This window comes from Rhinoderma darwinii, chromosome 10 (genome assembly GCF_050947455.1).
Source record: "Rhinoderma darwinii isolate aRhiDar2 chromosome 10, aRhiDar2.hap1, whole genome shotgun sequence".
Taxonomy (NCBI): Eukaryota; Metazoa; Chordata; class Amphibia; order Anura; family Rhinodermatidae; genus Rhinoderma; species Rhinoderma darwinii.
The window spans coordinates 69,040,159-69,064,292 of record NC_134696.1 but is presented as its reverse complement, the minus strand read 5'-3'; the positions used below and the strand labels follow the sequence as shown (position 1 = coordinate 69,064,292).

The 24,134-nt window shown below is 42.7% G+C and overlaps 1 protein-coding gene across 4 annotated transcripts in view; it reads left to right on the top strand.

The window, feature by feature from the left end:
• The window catches only part of TMEM25 (transmembrane protein 25), a 182,996-nt gene extending 159,152 nt beyond the window's left edge, over positions 1-23,844 (top strand). For all 4 annotated transcript variants that reach the window (XM_075838880.1, XM_075838878.1, XM_075838879.1 and 1 more), the window contains 7 exons: positions 3,859-4,092; positions 6,250-6,480; positions 6,575-6,703; positions 6,830-6,857; positions 15,356-15,456; positions 16,376-16,444; positions 22,967-23,844. In XM_075838880.1, the coding sequence (XP_075694995.1) occupies positions 3,984-4,092; positions 6,250-6,480; positions 6,575-6,703; positions 6,830-6,857; positions 15,356-15,456; positions 16,376-16,444; positions 22,967-23,040 (741 nt within the window). In that variant the 5' untranslated portion in view covers positions 3,859-3,983 and the 3' untranslated portion in view covers positions 23,041-23,844. The remainder of the gene's footprint in view (positions 1-3,858; positions 4,093-6,249; positions 6,481-6,574; positions 6,704-6,829; positions 6,858-15,355; positions 15,457-16,375; positions 16,445-22,966) is intronic.
• Positions 23,845-24,134: the final 290 nt, after the last annotated feature.

Genomic DNA, 24,134 nt, shown 5'->3' with positions numbered 1-24,134 from the left:
ATTGCACCTCTAACTATAACCGTGCTGCCCTACATATAGCTTCCCCTATAGATAGGGCTCCACATATAGCCCACCCCTGTGGACAGTGCTCTACATATAGCCCCCCTGTAGATAGTGCCCCACAGGTAACCCACCCCTGTATATAGTGATCCACATATAACCCACCTCTGTATATAGTGTCCCACATATAGCCCACCCCTGTTGACAGTGGTGAGCTATATATAGCCCCCTATAGCTAGTGCCCCACAGGTCACCCACCCCTGTATATTGTGTCCCACCTATAACCCACCCCTATAAATAGTGCCCTACAAATATATACACATATAGCTCCCCCTGTAGATAGTGCCCCACATCCCCACATATAGACCCCCCCTGTAAATAGTGGCCCACATTACCACATATAGATGAACCCCCCCCCTCCCTGTAGATACAGCCCCCACTGTAGATGATGCCACAATTTTAGTAGAAAAAAAAATAATTAAATATTACATACTCACCCTCTTCTGAGCAGGTCTGCTGGAGCTGAACGACACAAGCGGCACGCCGTTCAAAGGCACTGATTGGCAGGGCAGAAGGACTTGCCCCTGTCAATCAGAGTCTTTCATGCACAGAACCGGCGCGATTACATCATTGAAAGGCCCTGATTGGCTAGGCAAGTCATTATTCCCCGCCAATCAGCGTCATTGTAAGGCGCTGAATGGTCGGGCACGAGTATCCAGCACTAATGCATGTATTTGTACCTGTGTGCTATAGTCGCAGTTACAATTACTGCAAGAGGGGGTGGCTGTCGCTAGCAGCGGGGTCCCCTCCGGTGCTAGCGACGCACCCGAGCATGAAAGGGCCTGTGTCGCCCGGCCATACATGTTAGAGGCTCAGCGGTGTGGTCACCGTAGCAGCGTCGCTACCGCTGTAGCAGCTATTACGGCTGCTAGCAGTGCCACTGGGCATATGGGGGGCATGTCGGCTGGTGGCATGGGCCCACTCAAGTAGTTACGCCACTGGCCAGAACACTACTGCCTCTCTGCCTGGGACTCCTGCTTTGCTCCTCACATCACTGTCCATATATGGACAGTGATGTCAGTGGCTTCCCCAGAGACGGAGTCCCGGAGCAGAGCCGCTTCTAGCATTGATGCCGTGACGACGTCGGCCCTGTGTCTAGGCAGTAGTCCAGTTCTGTCCAGACGCGTCCCCGTATATTCTCAGATATAGACTCCACTGTTTCAGTGATGCATTGTCTCAGGTCGTTCAGATCCTGTAGCTGGTGGGGCAGATTCACTGAGTCCTTGATGTAGCCCCATAGAAAGAAGTCGCATGATGTTAGATCTGGCGATCGTGGAGGCCAGCGCAACATTTGTGAATCGTTGTTTCCAGCAAGGCTGATCCAACATTCCGGTAGAGTTTCATTCAGGTATAAGCGAACATCTAAATGGAAATGTAGATGTGCACCATCCTGCGGATAGACTATGTTTGGCAGATCTTCTTCCATCTGTGGCAAAAGCCATTCCTTTAACATGTCCAGGTAGGAGTGGCCAGCGACAATAACCTCAGCAAAAAAGAAGGGACTGTAAACTTTGCACCTGCTCATTGCACAGGACAAGTTTACTTTGGGTGAGTCCCTCGTGCTCGAAAAGGGCACATGGTTTTTTTTGAGTCCCAGATTCTAACATTGTCGCAACCTTTCCACTGAGGTGAAAGTTAGCCTCATCGCTGAACCTCACACCAGACAGCAAATTTGTCCTCTTCCAATCGGCCATGCAAGTCAATGCAAATTTCTTGGCATTTCGGTTTGTCGTCTGCTTTTATCTCCTGAAGAATATGTAAGCTGTATGGTTTACAATGCAGATGTTTTTGTAAGATACGCCATACTGAGGTTTGTGGCACCTGTAGTTCCATACTAGTCAGCCTGGTCGACTTTCTAGGACTACGCTCGTACACTGATCAAATCCTGTTCACTGTCTCTTCCGAAGTCTTTGTGTGGCCCGGACTTTCCCCATGACAAACACCCAGTTGGTTTCGAGTGCTTCACTGAATGCAAAACACAGTTTCTATGCGGAGCACATTTACCAAATTTATTCTGAAAATCTTGCTGTACAGTCACAACAGAACCCGTTCTTGCAAATTCCAACAGGCAAAAAGCTTTTTCTTGCTTCAATGTCGTGACCTTATGTCACACTATGTAAGCACATTTCAGATTTGGCTCTTGAAAATGAAAGCAGTGCTGTGATTGGTTGCTATGGGCAACTAAGCCGGTTTAACCATTAACCCCTTAAGGACACGTACAATTTTGGCTTTGTCTACAGAAAATTGTTTTATATTTCCCTCTTTGCATCCCGACGCTCATAACTTTTTTTGGGTACGACGTAGTTGTATGAGACTTTGCGGGACGAGTTGTACTTTATGTAGGTAACATTTTATTGTACAAATTGTTTCATTTATATACATTTTTATTTTGGCGAAAATGCAGAAAAAAAAAAAAAAAAAAAAAAGCAGTTCCACTGCAGTTTTATTATTTTATTAAACCATACGCCGATCATCATAAATAATTTTATACATTTGTTGTACAGGTTGTTACGGTCATGGTGATACCAAATATGTCTATATTATTTAAAATTTTGGGAAAAGTTTATTTTATTTTTATTTATTTTTTAACTGTAATGTACTAGCATATATCTATACGCCAGTACATTAGGCTTTGTACTGATTGTACACAGGCAGTTGTTAGGGCATACCTGGTATGACCTAACAAGATATATGGTCAGACAGCCCTGGGGTCCTTCCATAGACCTTAGGCTAGGTTCACACGAGCGTGGCGTTTTTGCGCACGCAAAAACGCGGCGTTTTGCGTGCGCAAAAGCCACTTAACAGGTCCGCGGGGCAGCAGCATATGATGCGCGGCTGCGTGCTTTTCGCGCAGCCACCATCATTATGACACTCCATTTGGATGTTTGTAAACAGAAAAGCATGTGGTGCTTTTCTGTTTTCATCCATCCTTTTGACAGCTGTTGCTCGAATCACGCTGTTCGCACGGAAGTGCTTCCGTGCGACATGTGTGGTTTTCACGCACCCATTGACTTCAATGGTTACGTGATTCGCGCAAAACGCCCAAAGAACGGACATGTCGTGACTTTTTTTCAGCGGACTCACGCTGAGTAAAAATCACGGACATGTCTGCACGGCCCCATAGACTAATATAGGTCTGTGCAACGCGCGTGCAAATCACGTGCGTTGCACAGATGTAATTCCCGTTCGTCTGAATAAAGCCTTTTGCTGTCTGGCCAATCAAGTTATGGGCTGTGATTGAGTCACAGGGATTTTCTGTGACGCGATTTATGGGAAGTCCCCCTTCTCTGATTTAAGTTGAATGCCGCGATCAGCTTTGATCACGGCATTCAAGGGCGTTAACGGCGGATGGAAGAGGTTTCTCTTCTCTCCGGCGTTAGAGCGGGGCTGCGGCTGTGTATTACAGCCGTTGCCCCACTCCTGATCGCGTGGGGACACTGGCTGTTAGACAGGATGAGAATACTCGTCCTAATGCGCAAAGTACCCGCCGTTTAGGACACTCGTCCTGTGTCGGCAAGTGGTTAATGTTACTTTAACTATAGGCCATTACATTTGCACCATCCTTTTTGAATTACCCTGTATTAGCAAGTTGTGGTTTAGTCCACCTAAGAAAACATTGCATTTATTTGTTGAAATGGGAACTGACATTTATAATAGTTTTAGATTTATTTTTCCATGTATTCCAGAAACTGCATCATTGTGGACATTCTCGTATAGACATTTTTATCAAGCTATTGCCATTTAATTAATTATTATGTCGTCCAATAACAAAATGTTATATTTTTGTGCCTATTCCAGTTCTTGGGAAGCTAATTTTAAAGGATGAAGTTCATGGCGTGTCTTGTGAGACCAGTGGCTCTTCCCAAACTTGGTACTTGAATGGTGTAAAGCAGGAGGTAGGGCTTGGTAGAAAGCCCGCATTTATGCTGCCAGTAGCCCCTGGGAGTATTAGCCGTCTGTCTCTTGCAGAGATTGTTGGAGAAAACTGTAATGATACAAAAAGCAAAGATGAAGAGCTGCTGAGCATTCATTGTGAGTACCGGGGTGTACATTTAAAGGGACATGAGGCAGCCTTGAAAGGTAGTTAGTGTGTTGGGTTTAATAGAATCAAGGGACATTGTTTTACAATGAAACATATCCTGCTATAAAAGTCTATTAGGCTTATCAATGTATGAAAATTGTATAATGAGTGCGGATCAGAGCAAGTAGAAGGAGGACATCCAAATATGCAGTGGTGGTAAAATAGTAGCCTGGGAACTAAAATATTATAGACTTGTGGTATGGATGAACCTGCAGTTGATTTGACCTGAGAATTATGGATTTATCTATTCAGTAGACTTTAAAAAATAATGTAATCTTCACATGAATGTTCACATTACAATGCCTTGCGAAAATATTCACCCCCTTGGTGTTTTTCCTGTTTTGTTGTATTACAACCTGTAATTAAAATTAATTTTAAATTTGTTTTTATGTAATGGACTTGACAAGATAGTACAAATTGTTATAGTGGAATGAAAACAAAATAACTTGTTTAAAAAAGTTTTAAAAAAATAACTAAAAACTTAAAGGTTGTAAGTGCATTCACACCCTTTGGGCCTGTTCACATCACCGTTTGCTTTCCGTTCCGGTGTTCCGTCGGAGGTTTCCGTCGGGTGAACCCCGCAACGGAAAGTGAAAACACAGCTTCCGTTTCAGTCACCATTGATATCAATGGTGACGGAAACATCGCTAATGGTTTCTGTTCGTCACCATTCCAGCAGGTTTCCGGTTTTATGTTGGAATCAATAGCGCAGTCGACTCCGCTATTGATTCAGTCGTTAAAACGGAAACCTGACGGAATGGTGAATGGTAGCTAGGGATTTTTTGGAATGGGACGGAGGTTCACCTTCCAGCAGGACAATAACCCTAAACATACTGCTAAAGCTACACTGAAGTGGTTTAGGGGAAACATTGAATTGTATTGGAATAGCCAAGTCAAATTCCAGACTTCAATCCAACTGAGAATCTGTTCATGACTTGAAGACTGCTGTACACCAATGCAGTCCTTCTAACTTAAAGAGACTCTGTCACCACATTAGAAGTGCCCTATCACCTACATAAGGAGATGGGCGCTATAATGTAGGTGACAGCAGTGCTTTTTATTTAGAAAAAACGATCTATTTTTACCACGTTAGGAGCGATTTAGCTCTATGCTAATTACTTTCTTAATGCCCAACTGGGCGTGTTTTTACTTTAGACCAAGTGGGCGTTGTACAGAGGAGTGTATGACGCTGACCAATCAGCGTCATGCACTTCTCTCCATTCATTTAGACAGCGCATAGTGACACTGCGTTATTCACTATGTGCTGTCTTATACTGACACATTAACATTACTGAAGTGTTTAGACAGTGAGTAGACATTCCTTCCAGCCAGGACGGGATGTCTATTCACAATCCCTGCACTTCGTTAATGTTTGTTTGGTACTTAAAGCAGAGCAAAGCGTAATCTCGCTGTAACCTGTCAATTACAGAGAGATCTTGCGATATTATGCTTGCTCTGCTGTAAGTACCACACAAACGTTACCGAAGTATCGGGATTGTGAATAGACATCCCGTCCTGGCTGGAAGGAATGGCTACTTACTGTCTAAACACTTCAGTAACGTTAATATGTCAGTATAAGACAGCACATAGTGAATAACGCAGTGTCACTATGCGCTGACTAAATGAATGGAGAGAAGTGCATGACGCTGATTGGTCACTGATTGCTCAGCGTCATACACTCCTCTGTACAACGCCCACTTGGTCTAAAGTAAAATCACACACCCAGTTGGGAATGAAGAAAATAATTAGCATAAAGCTAAAATCGCTCCTAACTTGGTAAAAATAGATAGCTTTTCTAAATAAAAAGTACTGCTGTCACCTACATTATAGCGCCGATCCCCTTATGTAGGAGGAGATTGTCACCCCATTATAAGTGCCCTGAGTCTCTTTAAAGCAGTTTTAGCAGTTTTGTCTGGAAGAATGGGCAAAAATCCCAGTGTTCAGATGTGCTAAGTTAATAGAGACATATTCCAAAGTATTGACTTTCAGGGGGTGAATACTCATGCACATTAAAGTTCTGTTAATTATTGTTTGTGTTACAGTACAAAAATATTTTGCACCTTCAAATAGAATCTATAATGAACAAGTTGACATTTCTCACCTTCCAGTCCCATCAGACTCTCCAGTTAGTACGCCACATCTCTCTGGATTATCCTTCCTACTTCTACTAGTGTTCCAAAGTCAGCCACCCCCTGGCTTCACTCTTCGAGATCAAGGTGGACCGTTCTTTACAAATTCTTCTCGTTTTCTTCTTTTGGACACCCGGAGCAATGGTAGTCTGAGGGTTAAAGTCAGTACCAAGCAAAGTGGTGTCACTCAAACATCTCTTACATCAATCGGTGAGTTATCTAAATCTAGTATGTAGTAACACTATGTTACTTAGTCTTTTCATTGCTTTTAACAATAATTTCCCTCTTTTACTCTAAATTGTAGGTCACCTGTCAATCAAGGTAGAGGTCCCACTGTTGGTTCTGATTGTGGCAGGTTCTGCACTAATTGCTGTGATTTTTATGGTTAATGTTCTAGTCTGCTGCCTTGTGCTGAAAAAGAAAAGGAACAAATGTGAGTGGCGGCATTGAACAGTCCTATTAGGTTACATTGTGTTGGAAAAGTATAGGGAAGTAGGAAGTGGGTGGGAATCAGAACATACCTGTTAAGAAACTTACAAATAATCTTTCTTGTTTTTAGATAATGTGGGAAACCATCTAACACTAAGGTGAGAAACTAGCTAATACTGTCTCGCTACATTCTCTTTTTACTAGTTCTGAGAAAGTTTATTACTTAACCTTCCATAGTAGATTTTGACTTTTGCGTGACCAGGAAATTAAGTCTTGATGCAACTACTAACAAAAATGGTTTTGACTTGAACCCACTTCAATCCCTGAGACCACAGATAAACAATTTTATCATGGAGAGTGAACATTGTGTTTCAGAACTATCCCAGGACATAGGCAAGGATGGCCAAGTAGGTAATCCATAAGGGCTGAAGTGGCCAAAGTTGACTACCCTTTTAATAGCACTAAGGGCTCATGCACATGACCATATTACGGTTCGGTTTTGTACCGTTGTTCTATATGGGTGGTGTATGAGTCCTCTACTGTACCTCCGTTTTCCTCCGATTTTATACAGAGACAAACTGAGATTTTTTGTTTTTTTCAGATTTCGCATGAATCCAATAGAAAAGAAAATGTGGCCTGCTCCATCAGACTCTATATGTCTGGAGGTATTCTCCTCTAGAGTCATTGCTTCTAGGGGAAAATATCTCCATATTACTAAGTAAGACAGAGCATATACAGGGCTCTGCGTTGTGCACAAACCCTTAGTAAGTTGAGTCACAATTGTGGACACTTGGAATAAATTTCTTCTTTTTTTTTTTTTTTATAACATTTTTAACTTTGTAGGATTTTATAAGCAACCACAATGCCATCTGCTTTATTGACGCAGCTTTAGATATAGATTTCTTATTCAATTCCTTAAACGGATTCTAAACTTTAATATATTTTTTTTATAAATAATGTTGTTTAGTTATGAAATAAAAAAGTAGTTCAGAAGATAACCTTGAAATAAATAAATAAAATATTTTCTATGGCTAGTAGGGGAAGTTCTCACTGTGCACAGATTTATTATGGAGTTCAATGGGAGACATTTAAATACCTATGAAGTAAGTTGCTGTAGGCAGAAAGAATTGTATCATTTAAAGGGGTTTCCCATCAGAGACATTTATGACATATCCACAGGAAATGTCCTAAACGTCAGATAGATGCGGGTTCCACACCTATCTCTAGAACGGGGCCCCCTAAACCCAGTTCTAGCTTTTTGCGCTCACGCTGACTCTCGGCCACTTACTAATTACATGGTCGGGAGTTACGGAAAACAGCGTAACTCGCTGAGCTACGATGTGTCCATAACTCCCATAGAACAGAATAGTAGTTACAGAAACAGTGTAGCTCAGCGAGTTACGTTGTTTCCGTAACTCCCGACCATGTAATCAGGAAGTGGCCGGGAGTCAGCGTGACCACAAAAAGCTAGAATGAAGTTTAGGGGACCCCATTCTAGAGATAGGTGCAGGTCCCAGAGGTGGGATCCGCATCTAGCTGACATTTATTACATATCCTGTGGATATGTCATAGATGTCCCTCATGGGAAAACCCCTTTAACTGGATGGTTGTGTATATGGTAGCAGAGGATTTCTTTTCTTTTTCTGATATACAGCTCGTACCTCTATAGGAATTTTGGACCGATTTAAATAAAAGATTAAATACATTTCATTTTATGTACACTTTCCTGCCCTAGACCACCTCTAAACCATAAAATAATAAAACAATATTATATAATATAAAGGGGGTTGCCCTTACAGAGCAGCTCTCTATTCTGGCACATAAAGTCCTCATCTTACAACCCCTTTTGGTGTTAACCGCTAAACCACACTGGACCTCTGGCTTTATTAGATATTAACACAGACCACCCTGGATAATGGATACCAATAGTAACCCTAAACCTTCGTAGACCACCAGAGATAATACAGCTTTAAAGGGAACCCGTCACCAGCATTTCACCTATTGAACTCTACTCACCCCTCGCTGGCGGCTGCTTTTAAAAGCTCATTGGCGTTATCCCCTCTCCTAAACTCCTCATTGGACTGTAAATAACGGTCTGCAAACATTTTGCACATGGATGGTCAGGAGTTAACCCTAGAACCTGAGCATCATTACATATACACCCATTGGCTGTGGTACACAATGTATTATCAGCTACATCACCATTTTCCGTAGCTTTACTTGCCTCCATCTTGAAGTCTAAAACCACACGTGTCTCAGCATGTAAATGCTCAAACTGGCTAGCCAAGAAGAATTTACCATGGCACTGTTCAGACACTTCAGGGCTAAGGTTATTAGACCAAAGAGCGGTAATCTCCACATCAGTGTTAGGGCCATGCTCCTGCTTAGTGGTAAAACTCGACTTGTTGCCGTTAGCAACCTTTTTTACCGCTGAAGCATCCACTGAACACGATTTGAAGTCTAACTCCTGTGCTTCCCCCATCTCCTTGGAATGAGTGAGCGTTACATCAGTCTCCATTTCTACAGGACCTGTAGAGGGCAACATTTCTAAAGGTGCGCAAGCAGGGCCGGCCTTAGGCTATAGGGTGCCCTGTGCGGAATTGCCCTTTGGTGCCCCCCACTCCATTTATCATTGTTATGTTATGTTTGGTGCTTTTGTTTGTGCATTTGTCACGCCGAAAAACGTGTAAAAATGCTTGGTTTAAGCGTCCCATTGACCTCAATGGTATAGTGCGCCGTTAGTGCATACGACGCGTTTTGTTTAAAAATGTGTCGCGTGAAAAAAGTAGGGTCAGGTGAATTCTTTGGCACGTAAAACGTGCCAAAAAATCGCACCTAACTTCTCCAGTCAATGGGAGTTCTGATTGAGCGGAAAAAATGCGATGAATACGCGTCAAAAGCGACCTGTAGTTTAAATAGAACTTTACAAAAACACTAGTGTTTTTAAGAGTATTTGCACGCACAAAATTAAAAAAAATCTCAAAATACGGAGCTGTTTTCAAGGGAAAACAGCTCCTGATTTTCAGCCATTTTTTATTCAAAGTTGCGTTTTTAACAGCCATTTTTGGAGCTGTTTTTCTATAGTCTATAGAGTCATTTTTTTAAACGGCCGCGTAAAAAACGCCCTGTCGGAGCAGAATGCCGTTTTCCCAATGGGCAGATGTTTGGAGGCGTTCTGCTTCTGATTTTTCCGCCATTTTTAGCAGTGTGTGAACAAGGCCTATGTTTTGGTAAGGCTGTTTTTCACATTACGTCCTGCCTACCCATTTATCATATGCGGCGGAAAAGCTCCTGGCGCATACATTATATGGACACAAAAAAACACAGTATAATTTTTTTTTACTGGATGCCACTGCATAAAATAACGCAGTCCCACCCAAACTGAGGCTTTTTTAACCTCCATCAGGTGTATGGGACTGTTTACCATACGTTCTGGGAGCTTTCCCGGTGCATACATTACATGGAGGGGCAGGATGAAATGTGAAATTACCTTTAGGCTGAGTTCACACGGGGCGGATACGCTGCGTAAAAGAACGCAGCGTATCCACCGTGTGCGCCGCAGGGAATTTGGGGTGAAAAACTGCACCAAACTGTGGGTCCGTTTCTCGCCTGGAATGTCTGCTGCGAAAAACTGCAGCACTTAGTCAGCCTGCAGCGGCGGTCACATGGGATGGAGCGTCATCCCAGGAGGCCGGCCCTCTGACATCATCCAGGCTGGCCTCCTGGGATGACGTTTCATCCATCTGACCGCCGTTGCAGCCTGTGATTGGCTGCAGCGGAGGTCACATGAGATGAAGAGTCATCCCAGGAGGATAAAACACAGATTCCTAGGTAAGTATAATATATTGTTTGTTTTCTGAGTGGCGTTTTTTGCGGCAGGATCGCTGCGAATCCGCCGCAAAAAACACAACTTCTATTTGTTGCAGAATTTACCTCCCCATTGAATACAATGGGGAAAACTAGCAACAAATAAGGTGCGTTTACACAAATACAATTGACATATTGCGGAATAAAACTCTGCACCGCAGGTCAGTTTTTTCCGCTCAGTATTTACGCAGCGTGTGGAGGAGATTTGTTATATCTCATCCACTTTGCTGTTACTGTATTTGCTGCAGATTTTCTGCAACTAATTCCGGCCGTTAAAAAGATAGAACATGTTCTATTTTTTTATTTTACGGGCCGTGCTCCTATACTTTATAATGGGAGCACGGTTCGGAAAATTGACCGGATGCCCGTGGCCGGCCGTGCCCGGCCGTGCTCATCTCTTGAAATACTCTGTGCTGCCTTAAACTCTGTGGACAGGTCAGGATCCTGTTTCTTTTAAATGCTGCTGGGGAACCCGCTCGATCCACTATATAAAAATGTGTTTTAGTTAAACAATTAGTGTATAGGTGATTAAACATTGTTCTAATTTTTTTTATTTTTTTCACGAGTCAGGAAATATTATAAATTAGATTCTAATTTATAATATTTCCCAGTGCTGGTCACTAGATGGAGCAATTCCCAAAATTGCAGCATTGCATGTGGTAAAGCAACCACATTGCTTTATGCTGCAAAATTTGGGAAAACTGACTCGCTCTAGTGAGCTCTCAGAATCCCCCCCTCCTTTATCCTGGCTAGTGCCGGGAGAAACGAGGGGATTGAACGGTCAAACCTCCTACACTGTGTGTCGCCATTTTTTGAGCTTACACACAGTGTAGTAGGTTAACATACACTAGTAAACACACAGTAAAACACGAACATACATAGAAATAACTTACCTGCTCCAGTCGCCGCCGCTCCCTCCGGTCCGTCCGGTCCGTCTGCTACCGCCGCTCCAAGTGCACAAGTCCGGAAACCGCGAACGGAAGTAGTAATCTTACTGTCCGGCCGCGACTTCCGGTCTACAGGAAAATGGCGCCGGACAGCGCACAGTTCAACTTGGACTGTGTGCATGCGCCGTTCCCACACAGACGGCGTACAGCATAGTGAATGGAACGGGCCCCGTTCGCATTCACTATGGGACTGTAGCTGCCGTATTCCATGTCTGTATGTGTCGTTAATCGACACATACAGAAATGGAAAAAAAAATGGCAGCCCCCATAGGGAAGAAAAAGTGAAAAAATAAAAAAAAGTAAAACACAAACACACAAATAAATATAAACGTTTTTAATAAAAGACTAAAATCAAACTGATGTAAAAAAAAATTTTTTCGGGACACTGTTCCTTTAAAGCAACCTGAGTTCTATGCAGCAAAATCCATCCTGCCTTGCGGTGGGCTCTGGTGAAGACCATGGAGTAGCCTTAGACTCTGTTGTACAGAGTTGTGACGGATTTGAGGTAGCAGATTTACTTGCACGCTTGTTCCAGACAGTCTCCAGCTGCCTTTGGGGAATCGCTCACATAGCAATTCCATCAACTTTCACTCTGGGAATTGCTCAACTAGTGATTCTATAACAGGATTTTACCATCTCCACTCTATAAAATGTCTAGTTGTCCTATTGATTACTTCTTGGATTAATATATTTTTTGATCATTAGACACATTTTAGGCTTTTTAGGCAAAATAGGTGTCATGCCCCCTTCCCCGTGCAGCCATTTACTTACCTTTCCCTGGAGTCCTAGTCCACGCTGCTCTCCTCCTTCCTCTTCGGTGTCTGACGGCTGCTTTCTCCGCTGACGCTCAGTTCATACGGTCCTAGTGCGTGCGATGACGCTTGGTTACTGAAAGGGACAGCATGCAGCAAAAATTCTGATTCTCAGCTGTCCGTAATATAACAGCACTTCCCTCTCTGGACTCCTTGCCAGAGTAATTTAGTTCTCAAGTGTTCCAAGTTTTTCCATGCTGTCTAGTATCTGATTTCCATATATTGACCTTTGCCTGTCATTTGACCATCCATGGCTGCCGCCTACCCAGAATCTTCGCAGCCTGCCCTGACATTTGCTCTCCAGACCACTACGTTACGTCAGCCGTCACCAAGGGTAGCTACTCTGGGGGTAGCAACCTGGGCTTCCCCTGCAGCAATGTCCACATCACTCTACAGAGGCTAAAGGGTGAAGACCAGGCGTACCCTTTGACTTCGCTCCCCGAAATAGCCTAATGTCAAATCCCTTAGTGACAAGGTGGGTTCATACCGCCCCCTGGTGGCCCAATGACAGTCCGTTCCACGGGCTTCACGTAATAGCTTTGTGTATAGTGGTTTGAACGTGCTGTTTGGGAAGAAAAAAGTGAACTTGGTGGAGTCCTCATGGAGTCCTCCTTTGCTCTTTTTCACATTACTATAGTCTGTAGAAATGAGTTAGCGCAATCATTTTGCTTTACTTCTTCCATCACAGCTCCCTAGGCATCAAGGCTGGCAGTATCATTACTCTTTATGTGTTCTAGTAATTCAGCCAGTTTATCTAGCAGTACCGCACAGATACTATAGTAATATACTATCATAATTTGTTAGGCTGAAGAAATAGTCCATCCAGTTCAGCCTATTATTTTGCAATGCTGATCCAGAGGAAGCAAAAACTCCCATGATGCAAAAGCCCTTTTTCCTCATCCTAGGGAAAAATTCCTTCCTGACTTCAATATGGTAATCATAATAAATCCCTAAATTAATGACCCATCTACGATCATGTAGACATAACTTGTAATGTTATATTTCACTTAAGGGTGTTATCTGTAGACAAAAATTTACTGAGCATTGATTTCCTAACATAATAAAAAAAAAAAAAACCCAGTCACGTGGTCCTATATTGCTGTATAGTTTCCTCGGTCTTGGTGACGTGCTGACACAGCTTCACGTGGCTCCAGTTTGTGTCGGCAGAGCAACCAACCTCTTTCCCAACATCTCCTTCCCCCTCGCCGTGTTTGTTTTCTCTATCAATCAATGACGTGTCTTTTCTTTTCCACATTTCTTTTTATGTAACTCGAGCATAAAAACATTTATACATTTTACAAGCAATATAGTTCTATACACAACACCAGAACCAAGCTCATTACATATATACAACACCAGCACAAATACAGCTCAATTTAGTATAACCCCTGCCGTATAGATTTGCACTAATTTGTTTCCAGCTCCCAGCATGGCCCTAACAATGGTAAGGATATGCTAGGAGGTGCGGTTTCACAAAAAAAAAATCATATCATAATCATACCACCCATCATCTCACTGCAGATCATACAGTGACTACATTACTGATTAGAGGCAGAATAAACATTTACATTAAGGGACTCACCGGTGACGTCTCAGATTCTAGTTCTTTTTCTCCATCCGGTCCAGACCTCTCCCGGTCACAGCCCATTTCTGCAGTTTGCCGCTCAGATCTCTTCAGCTTCTCACTTTTCCAACATTTCTACACCTATAAACAAAGATAAAGTTATCATTATACCACACACACTACGCCCCTAAATATAATAACGCCATACTCTGCACCTCTAATTATGATAGCACCATACACTGTGTCCCAGACACATACACCATGCCCCCTGTAGATAGTGCCCCCCATATAGACCACCCCTGTACATAGTGTCCCACAAATAGCTCCCCCTATAGTGCTCCACAGAGAGCCCACCCCTGTATATAGCCCCCCTGTAGATATAGCCCACCCCTGTATATAGTGCTCCACATATAGCCCACCCCTGTATATAGTGCTCCATAGATAGCCCACCCCTGTAGATATAGCCCACCCCTGTATATAGTGCTCCAGATAGCACACCCCTGTATATAGCCCTCCTGCAGATATAGCCCACCCCTGTATATAGTGCTCCATAGATGACCCACCCCTATATATAGCCCCCTGTAGATATAGCCCACCCCTGTATATAGTGCTCCACATATAGCCCACACCAGTATATAGCCTGCCCTGTAGATAGATGCCCCCCCCCCTGTAAATAAAGCCACCCCGTAGATAAAGCCACACACTTTTTACGATAAAATAACAAACTATTCAAACTCACCTTAATCCCGTTCCCACGCTGTCCGGCAGAAATGGAGACCTGCTCTCTTCTGCGAAGGTCTCCTGGGGTTGAACGAAGCATCTATGAAAGACGCTGATGGCAGGGCATAATGACTTTCCCTGTCATTCAGCGCCTTTCACCGACGCAAGCGGCGGAAAGTATCGCGTCGCTTCACTCGTACAAAGGCGCTGAATGGCCGGGCACGGAACATACCCGGCCATTCATTGCTTCTAATTGTACCTGTGTCCTATAGACGCAGGTACAATTATAGTGCAAGAGGGGGTGGCGATGGCGCCCTCCTCTAAGTTGCACCCGGGGCACATGCCCCGCCTGCCCCTCTCTAGCTAGGCCCCTGACCAAAGTGATAGCTATGGCCTGAGACCAGAGTGTGGACTGTGTGGAACGGCGGCCGATCGGTTCCATGCCTGTTGTCATCATTATTTGTGTGAACATCAAGCTTCCCTACACATTTTTATAGTAAAAGTCTTCAGAAACCATTTAGAAAGCTGGTCAAGTGTAGATTCATTCTTAGAAGGTGTTGTTTAAGGGTATACAACTGCAAGTACACAGCATAGTTAATGTGTCTGTATGTGCTATATGAGGCAATTCATTATTTCAGAGTATTATTGGCCCTTCCCATGATGATTGCACTAAGCGTTATGTTCTTATTACTATAATTAGTAGAAGACATGCTTTTGGATTTTTAAGTGTCTACATATATCCACAGCACTTCTAATAACATGAAGTTCAATAACAGTTGTCTACCTCGGGAGCACATGTCCTTGCCATCCAACTTACAACTCAACGACCTCCGACCTCAGACAAAAAGTAAGTACCCTTTTCTCATTTAGTTTAACTATTAGGGACACGTTGTGCAAATACTATGGATTTTCCGCAACGGGAACCGTTGCGGAAAATCCGCAGCAAATACAGTAGCAGCAATGAAATAAAACAAATCTCAGCCACACACTGCTTAAATACTGAGCGGAAAAAGTACTCAGAAATTGACCCGCGGTGAGGAATTTTATTCAGCAGCATGTCAATTGTATTTGCGTAAACGCTACTTATTTGTTGCAGGTTTTCCCCCATTGAATTCAAAGGCAGGTAAAACCCGCAACAAATAGCAGTTGTTGCGTTTTTTTGCGACGGGTTCGCAGCGATTCCGCAACTCAGAAAAACTAAATAATCTTATAATTACCCAGAAGTCTGTGTTTCTTCCTCCAGGCCGGCCTCCTGGATGACGTTTCATCCCATGTGATCGCTGCAGCCAATCACAGGCTGTAGCGGCGACCACATGGGATGAAAAGTCATCCCAGGAGGCTGGCCTGGATGACGACATGGGGCTGGCCTTCTGGGATGACTCTTCATCCCATGTGATGGCAACTGTAACCAATCACAGGCTGCCGTGTTCTCCTGGGATAAAACAACATCCCAGGAGGCCGACCTGTTAGCAGTTTTCCACAGCGGATATTCCGTGCTGAAAACTTCACGACAGTTTGGTGCGGCTTTTCGCCCGGAATTCCCTGCGGCGCACAGGTTGGATACGCTGCGTGCTTTTACACAGCATATCCATCCAGTTTGAACTCAGCCTTACAATTGACAAATTTGTCTTTTACATTCTCTGTCATTTGTTTCTTGCTACAAATCATTGAACGTGATCATTACAGTGGGCCAGTTGGCAGAGAGAAAGATATTAAGAATGTAGTAGACTATTTCTGGCTTTTCTCTAATGTTGTTTGTGCCACAGGGTCAGGAAACTCTGCATGTGACACACAGGAGGACGTGTCTGTGCCCAGTGAGACAACTAATGATTCATGTAAGTAATGTGTAAAGTGTATGTGTGTATAATAATAAGCACACATATTAACCCCTTCCCGACATTTGTCGTAAGTATACGTCAAGGAAAGTTAGTGCTTCCCTCAATTTGTGGTTTACTTATGAGAAATTGATATCATGGGCTCAGAAGCCGAGTCTGTACCATCATCTCTGGGTGTCAGCTGTATGTTACAGCTGACACCCTGCTGTAATGGTGGGGACCGAAGTTAGCTCCAATCTCTGTCATTAACCCCTAATATGCAGCGGGAAAAAGTGACCTGCATTTAAGGTGCTTGCAGGTAATCGCCACCCCAGCGACGAGATTGTCGGGGTGCTGATGGTTGCAATGGCAAACCAGAGGCCTAACACTGACCTCCTGGTCTGCCTAGTACAGAAGCAGATTAGGCCCCGCCCGGTGGCGGGGGCCTAAAAGGCTTCTGGCTTCCGGTACAGACAGCAAGATGATGCGGGCTCAGAAGCTGAGCCTGCGTCATCAGTGGTGGCTGTCAGCTGTATGTTACAGCTGACACCCTGCTGTAACAGCAGGGACAGGAGCTAGCTCCTATCCCTGCCATTATCCCCTTAGATGCAGCGATGTTGAATGCAATCGCTGCATCTTAGTGGTTTGTAGCAAATCTGCAGCCCTGTGATGCGATCAAATGGCTGTCGACGGCTGCAATGACAACATGAGGCCTAACAATGTCCTCCTGTTCTGCCACTACGAAAGCCGATTAGGCCCCGTCTGGAGGCGGAGCCTAATCAGCTTAGTGAACGACTGACAACATAGGTAGTGCAATGTATTAGTACATAAATCGGACAACTTTACCTGGGACTAAAATAAAGTGTAAAATAAATGTAAAAAAGTTGTAAAAAATAAAGTACGTTTAAAGTTTCAAGTAATAAATTAAAACCCAATCGCCCCTTTTTCTCTTATCAAGTCCTTTACTATTAAATAAATAAAAAATAAACCATACATATTTGGTATTGCCGTGTCCGTTATGGCCTGTACTATAAAAAAATTATGTTATTTATCCCATGCAGTTAATGGCTGTAAAAAGAAACCCTTAAAGACAATGCCAGAATTGCTGTTTTTTTTGGTCACTTTGCCTTCCAAAAATTTGAATAAAAAGTGATCAAAATGTTGCATGTATCCAAATGGTACCTATAAAAACTATACCACTACAACTATGAAAAAATAAAATAAGTTAAGACTCCCATAAGTCAGGAAAGAAAAAATATGCAGTTGTGCAGGCCCGAGGAAAACATTTCTTTTGTTTCAAGAGGCAATTTATCAAGGCCCAAAAATTAGGGAACCAGGAAGGCCCAAACGGATCTGCTAGAACCGAGGGCGCCCATATTATACCAGGACAACACTTTTCCAGCAAAATTCCCCAAACTGCAAAGGTGCAGAGTGTGTACCAAAAGGAGGATAAGAAAGGGCACCATTTATCAGTGTTACACTGGCCTGTGCAGAAAGGATTGCTTCAAAGCGTAACAAACATCTATGGACTATTGCATTGTATTATTTTTTTTTTACACCATTATTATGCCACCTTATTATGCCCTGATGTACTCTGCACAGATTACCTATGCCCCCACATTATAGACTGAAATACCAGTAAAACTCCAAACAAAGTTACTACCAAGCAAAATCCACACTCCAAAAGCCAAATGGCGCTCCCTCCCTTCTGAGCCCTACAGTGTGCCCAAATAGCAGTTTACTTCCACATATATGACATCGCCATAGCCGGGAGAACCCTTTTAACAAATTTTGGCGTGTGTCTCTCCAGTGGCACAAGCTGGGCACAACATATTTGCCACTGAAATGGGATATCTGGGAAAAAATGTAAATTTTTACTTTGCACCATCCGCTGCGCACTCATTTATGAAAAAGACCTGTGGGGTCAAAATGCTCACTGCACACATTAATACATGCCTTGAGGGGTGTCGTTTCCAAAATGGGGAAAATTCTCAGGGGTTTCTTTTATGATTTCACATCAGAGCCTCTGCAGTTGTGAACCAATACTTTGTAAATTGCCAAATTAGGCCTCAATTTCGCGTTGTACTCTTTCCATCCTGAGCCCTGTCGAATGTCCAGGCAAAAGATTAGGCCACATGTAGGGCGTTTCTAAAACCGGGAAACACAGCATAATAATCAGAGAGCTGTCTTTTAATGGTAGCACAAGCTGGGTACCACATATTGGCATATTTATGGAAAAATTGCTATTTTCACTCTGCACACTAATTTCTGGAAAACACCTGCAGGGTCAGGTTCACACGCTTAACAAAAAATGGCTGTAAATATGGAGATGTTTTCAAGGGAAAACTGCCCCTGATTTTTACCCGTCTTTTAAGCAACTTGCGTTTTTTGCTGCGTCAATGAAAAACGGCTCTAAAAACGGCTCAAGAAGTGACATGCACTTCTTTTTTATGGGGGGGGGGGGTATTTACAAACAGTGCGTAAAAAAATACTCCTTGGGAATAAAAGCCGCTTTTCCCATTTAAATCAATGGCCAGATGTTTGGAGGCATTCAGCCTCTGTATTTTCAGCCATTTTTCGGGGAGCTTACCGCCCGAAAAACGGCTGAAAATAGGCCGTTTGAACATACCCTAAACATGCTCACTACACCCCTAGGTGAATACCTTGAGGGGGTAGTTTCCAAAATGAGGTCACTTCTGGGGGTTTCCACTGTTTTGGTCCCACAGGGGCTTTGCTAATGCGACATAGCAACCAGAAACCAATCCATCAAAATCTGCACTCCAAAAGCCAACTCCTTCCCTTCCCTACCGTGTGGCCAAACAGCAGTTTATGGTCACATATGGGGTATTGCCGTACTCGTGCTTTTTCTCATTTTTTTTTTTTGACTAGTTTTGCGACCCACAAAACCACTATGGCCGTGTGCATGAGGCCTAATAGAACACCAATAATTGTAAATTAAATTGTTAAACTCATCTCCTATGTAAATGCACAATACAATATTTAATTGAGGTCATGTTGCATGGCCTCCAGCCAAGCTCTCCCACTCTCTACCCAGTATGCTCAATTTTGCTAATCCCTGTTATCTACTGAGGCATGCTCTTGTACTGCTGGTGAATTTATAAGAGTTACTGCAGCATGAGGATTACTTCACTTAAACTATTGCTGTGTCTGAGCAGAGAAGTTACACTGTTAGGCCTCATGCACACGACCGTAGTTTTCATCCGTAATTACAGATGACATTTCAGACCCTTTCCGCATAAGGCCACGAACACCTTTCCGTATATATTTATGGATGTTTGTCCGGGCCGTAAAAATGACCGGCAAAACAAAACATTTTCTTTCTTATCCGCAATTCTGGCACACACTTGCCCATAGAAGTTTATGGGTGCTTCCGCAATTACGGATGTCTATGGAAGTGCATCTGCATTTGCGGATCCGTATTTGTGGACAGTACAAACCCTTAGGCCTCATGCACATGAATGTATTTTTGCATCCACAATTCACCCGCAAATCTCTGGGTGAATTGCGGATCCATTGATTGCAATGGCACCATGCACATGGCGGTTGTCATGGTTCCTTCCAGGACCGCAAATATGAGCCGCAGAAACTCAGGACATGTCTTATTATGGCCCGCAAATTCACTACGGACTTTCCAATAGAAGTCAATGGGCCCGTTGAGGCTGCAGATACACCTCCTTGTGACTTGCACTTTTTTATATGATCTGCATTTTGCGGATGACACATGGATGCACTATGGATGACATTTCATCCGCAAAATACGGACCACGGTCCGGGAATATGCGAACCAGAAAAACACTACGGTCGTGTGCATGAAGCCTTACATACTTATTGTGTTTTGGTGCTTTCCATGAATGACCGACCTGAACAATTTTGCACACAAACCATGGTCTGAGCCTTCTTTGTAACTACAATCTAATGTGAGAATTCTGAATCTCACTCAGGCCAGCACAACAATAAGTCTGTACAGAGCTTGTGACCTATGAATCCACCTAGAAAAGGTCTTTCCCTTCTTTCACTGAATCGCATGAAGGGTAGAGAGAATCCTTATATTCCTCTGCTTTAGACTGTTCTGGCATGGATTCTGCCCTCAGCACTTGGCGTGCACGTTTGAAGCAAGAACCTGTTTGAACATGTCAAATAGGATTAAATTATTCATGTACACAAAAGTCTGCAGAAAAGGTTAAACCAGACGCTCTCTAAAAACCAGACAGCAAGTTCTCCTAATAAGGACACTATCTGGCCAAAAATATTTGGACAACTGACCCTCACACCATCTGAGCTTGTTGGACATCCCATTCAAAAAACATGGGTGTTGGGCTTCCTTTTGAAGTAGTAAACAGCTTCCACTCTTCTGGGAAAGCTTTCTACAAGATTTTGGGCTGTGTCTGTGGTAATTTGTGCCCATTTAGCCAAAAGAGCATTTGTGAAGTCAGCACTGATGTTGGGGCAGAAGGTATGGCTCTCAATCGGCGTTCCAATTCATGGTGTTCAATGTGGTTGAGGTCAGGGCTCTGTGCAGCCACTCAAGTTCTTTCACACCAAGCTCATGCAATTATGTGTTTATGGAACTCGTTTTGGACATTCAAACAATCCGACTGATACATTTTCTGTGCAATTCTTTATCACTACCAGGCCATGAAAGAAATGTACAAATGTGTTTTTTAAACTCCTTCGCACAAAATGGCATTCACTGTGGGTGCTAGCGCTATGCAGTTAGCGCAAAGCGACATAAATGTACGGGGGATGAAACTCTGATATAACTCAAATCCTGGCCGTTTAACCCCTCAGATAACAGAGGGCACCCCCTCCATCAGTCTAGCAACTTAGATGCCACGGTCGCTAATGAATACGGCATCTAGGTGGTTAGACTGAGGGAGACAACTCCCTCTGTCACCCCATCAGTTGCCCACCGGTCTGCCTTGTGGGCCTATGTGCAGTTGCACACGTCCGAGATAGCGTCGTGAAAAATGGTCCGAGTGTCGCCTGGATTTCCCGGCCCAACCAGGGTACAGGTGAACGGGACTCCTGGCATTATAGACATTTTATGATGCTAGGAGTCCCTCTCTTCCTGCGTAACTGCTGTTCCGTGCTGTATCATTTTGTTCAGTACGAAACAACAGTTCTGTGTGGAGGCAGAGACTCCTAGCATCATAAATGTCTATGATGCCAGAAGTCTTGTTCACCTGTACTGCGGTCGGGCCGGGAATCCTGACCGACACACAGACCCTTTTTTCACGGGCCGAACTCAGTCATGTGCAAGAGGTTTAATAGATTGCCTGTACATTTTTTACTGATAATACATTGCATAATACACTTCTGCATTATGTCTATGTAAATGTTCAAACAATCCCATGGTCAAGTCGCCAAGTGGGACTAAAAAAATAAATGTAAAAAATTGTAAATAAGTTATTCATAAAAAAAGCTAAAAAAATATTTTATTTCCCTTTACAAAATGCTTTAATATGGAAAAATTTTAAAAAAAAGTTAAAAGTAAAAATTGGTATCGCTGCAACGTCAACAAACCGTACTATAAAACGAATGTGTTATATATCCCGAACAGCAAATGCCAGAAAAAAAATAGAATTATTTTTTTGTGCATCCCCTGCCAAAAAAGAAATAAAAGTTAATGAATAAGTCCTATGACTCCAATGAAAAATACTAGTCACTCTGGAAATAATAAGCCCTCATAATGCTCCTTCAACCGTAAATAATAAAAAAAAAGTTATGTTAACACAAAAACAAGATCTTTTTTTATTGTGCAAAAGTAGTAAGATATAAAAAAACACCTCAAACGGCTATGTCGACGAAAAAATTAAAACGTTATGTCTCTCTGATCGCCGTAATAGGAAAAAAAAAAATGCGCCCTTAAAGGGGTTTTTCCCACTATTCAATATATTTCTTATACAGATCATAAAATATAAACAATGTTTGTAATTTACGTGCTGTTAAAAAAAAATATCCAGTGGAGACTCTTACTAACAAAAGATTTACTTACATAGGATTGCCCCTCTTGGTGTTCAAAGTGTATAGCAATGTTTATGTCCACCTAATGAGCTGAGTGCTGGCTAACACGCATGCTCACTCATTCTCTCCACAGCGAGGTCTCTGCATAGTGATCCTCTGTTCACTGCAGAGGAGCCAATAGAAATACTTTTCTGAATGGCTTGTCAGGGAAGGAGCAAAGTCTGGCAGTATAGCTGATGAGACTCTGCAAAAAGGGACTATAATGTCAGCTGCCAGATAAGAAAGTTGGCTGATTCTACTCAGAGACCCTCCCCCAGCTGCACAGATTATCAGCAACAGGGAGACACATTTGCATAATACAATGGTTAACAGGGTTGTTTAATTGGGGCTCTGGCTAATGGAAGGAGTTCATGAGTGGGTGTCTCCCACTTCCCTTTTAGGGGCATATGGACAGGGGTTTTCCAGTTGAGACAATCCCTTTGAATCTTTATTTACTAAGCAATTACATTTATCAGCAATTTCTCTAACACACTTCTCTCTTTTGTCTCCACTCTGCAGGGTTTGATCGATTTCCTCTAGTGGGCTACATCTATAAAGCATCAAGTGTAAGCAGTGATGAGATCTGGCTCTAATTGCTTGTTTGATGAGCAGTTTTCCATCCAAATATTAGCTGAACTTTCCAATAGTGGATATTTGACAAATTACTGGACATCCATTATTCAGTCTAATATCCACTCTTAGACAAAATAGACGAGGAGACAGCACTTCCAACATATGTCAGCTTTTTAATCACCCGTTCGACGTTTCAGTCCAGCAGGACCTTTCTCAAGCAATGCTATTGTCCTATTGAGGCGTGCACCCACTTGTGGTCCAGTGCTGTGGTAATTTTCTGCTTTGGTAATATCCACTCTTAGGCACTTTGGTATGCCGTTCCTAAACCATCGCCCGGCTTTGTGCACTAATCAATCCTAGCCAAAAATAATTTAATTTCAAAGGCTTACCATTGGTAAGGGTCGGTTACTGAAAACCACCTTCTGTATAATCATTATAAGAAATAAAAGTAAGAACAACCAATAGACAAGTAAAAGAAAATGTTAGAAATCTATAGTAAAGTTGTTATATCCCCAAATCTCTGCTGCTCCTCCGTAGTTGTATTGTCCTAGACAGAAGCTTAGTGAATCTATATAACGTGCAATCATAAAAATGATAAAGACAGTCTTGGAAAATAAAACAATGATTTGCTTGCTGAGTATTATAAGCACAGTTAGTAAAAACATATGGGAGAGTAAAGTTAACAATAAATTATAAGCTTTCAATAACGGTGCAAGCTTCTGGTGCTGATATAAAAGAGCTTTTTAGGATTGCATGAAAGAAAGAAAATATTAAGAGGTTTTATTCAATGCAAATTGTATACCTGGTTATATAAAACGTATATAATGTACTATACAGGTTATAGTCTCTTGTGTGAATTGCATTTTGTGTTTACATTATTCTCTTATGTAAGGATATCTATTTCCAACATTATGAGAACTTCCAGTACTAAAGATATGTAACATACACCACCATACACTTTTTTTTAAAACTCATTTTATTGAAGGAGGTATATAAACACAGAAAGCACAAGAAACCTCTGGGCGGACATGCCCAATAGAAATACAGAAGTGCGTGTTAAAATATAAGTCAAATATCAATACATAGCATTACAATAAATTGTAAACATGAACGA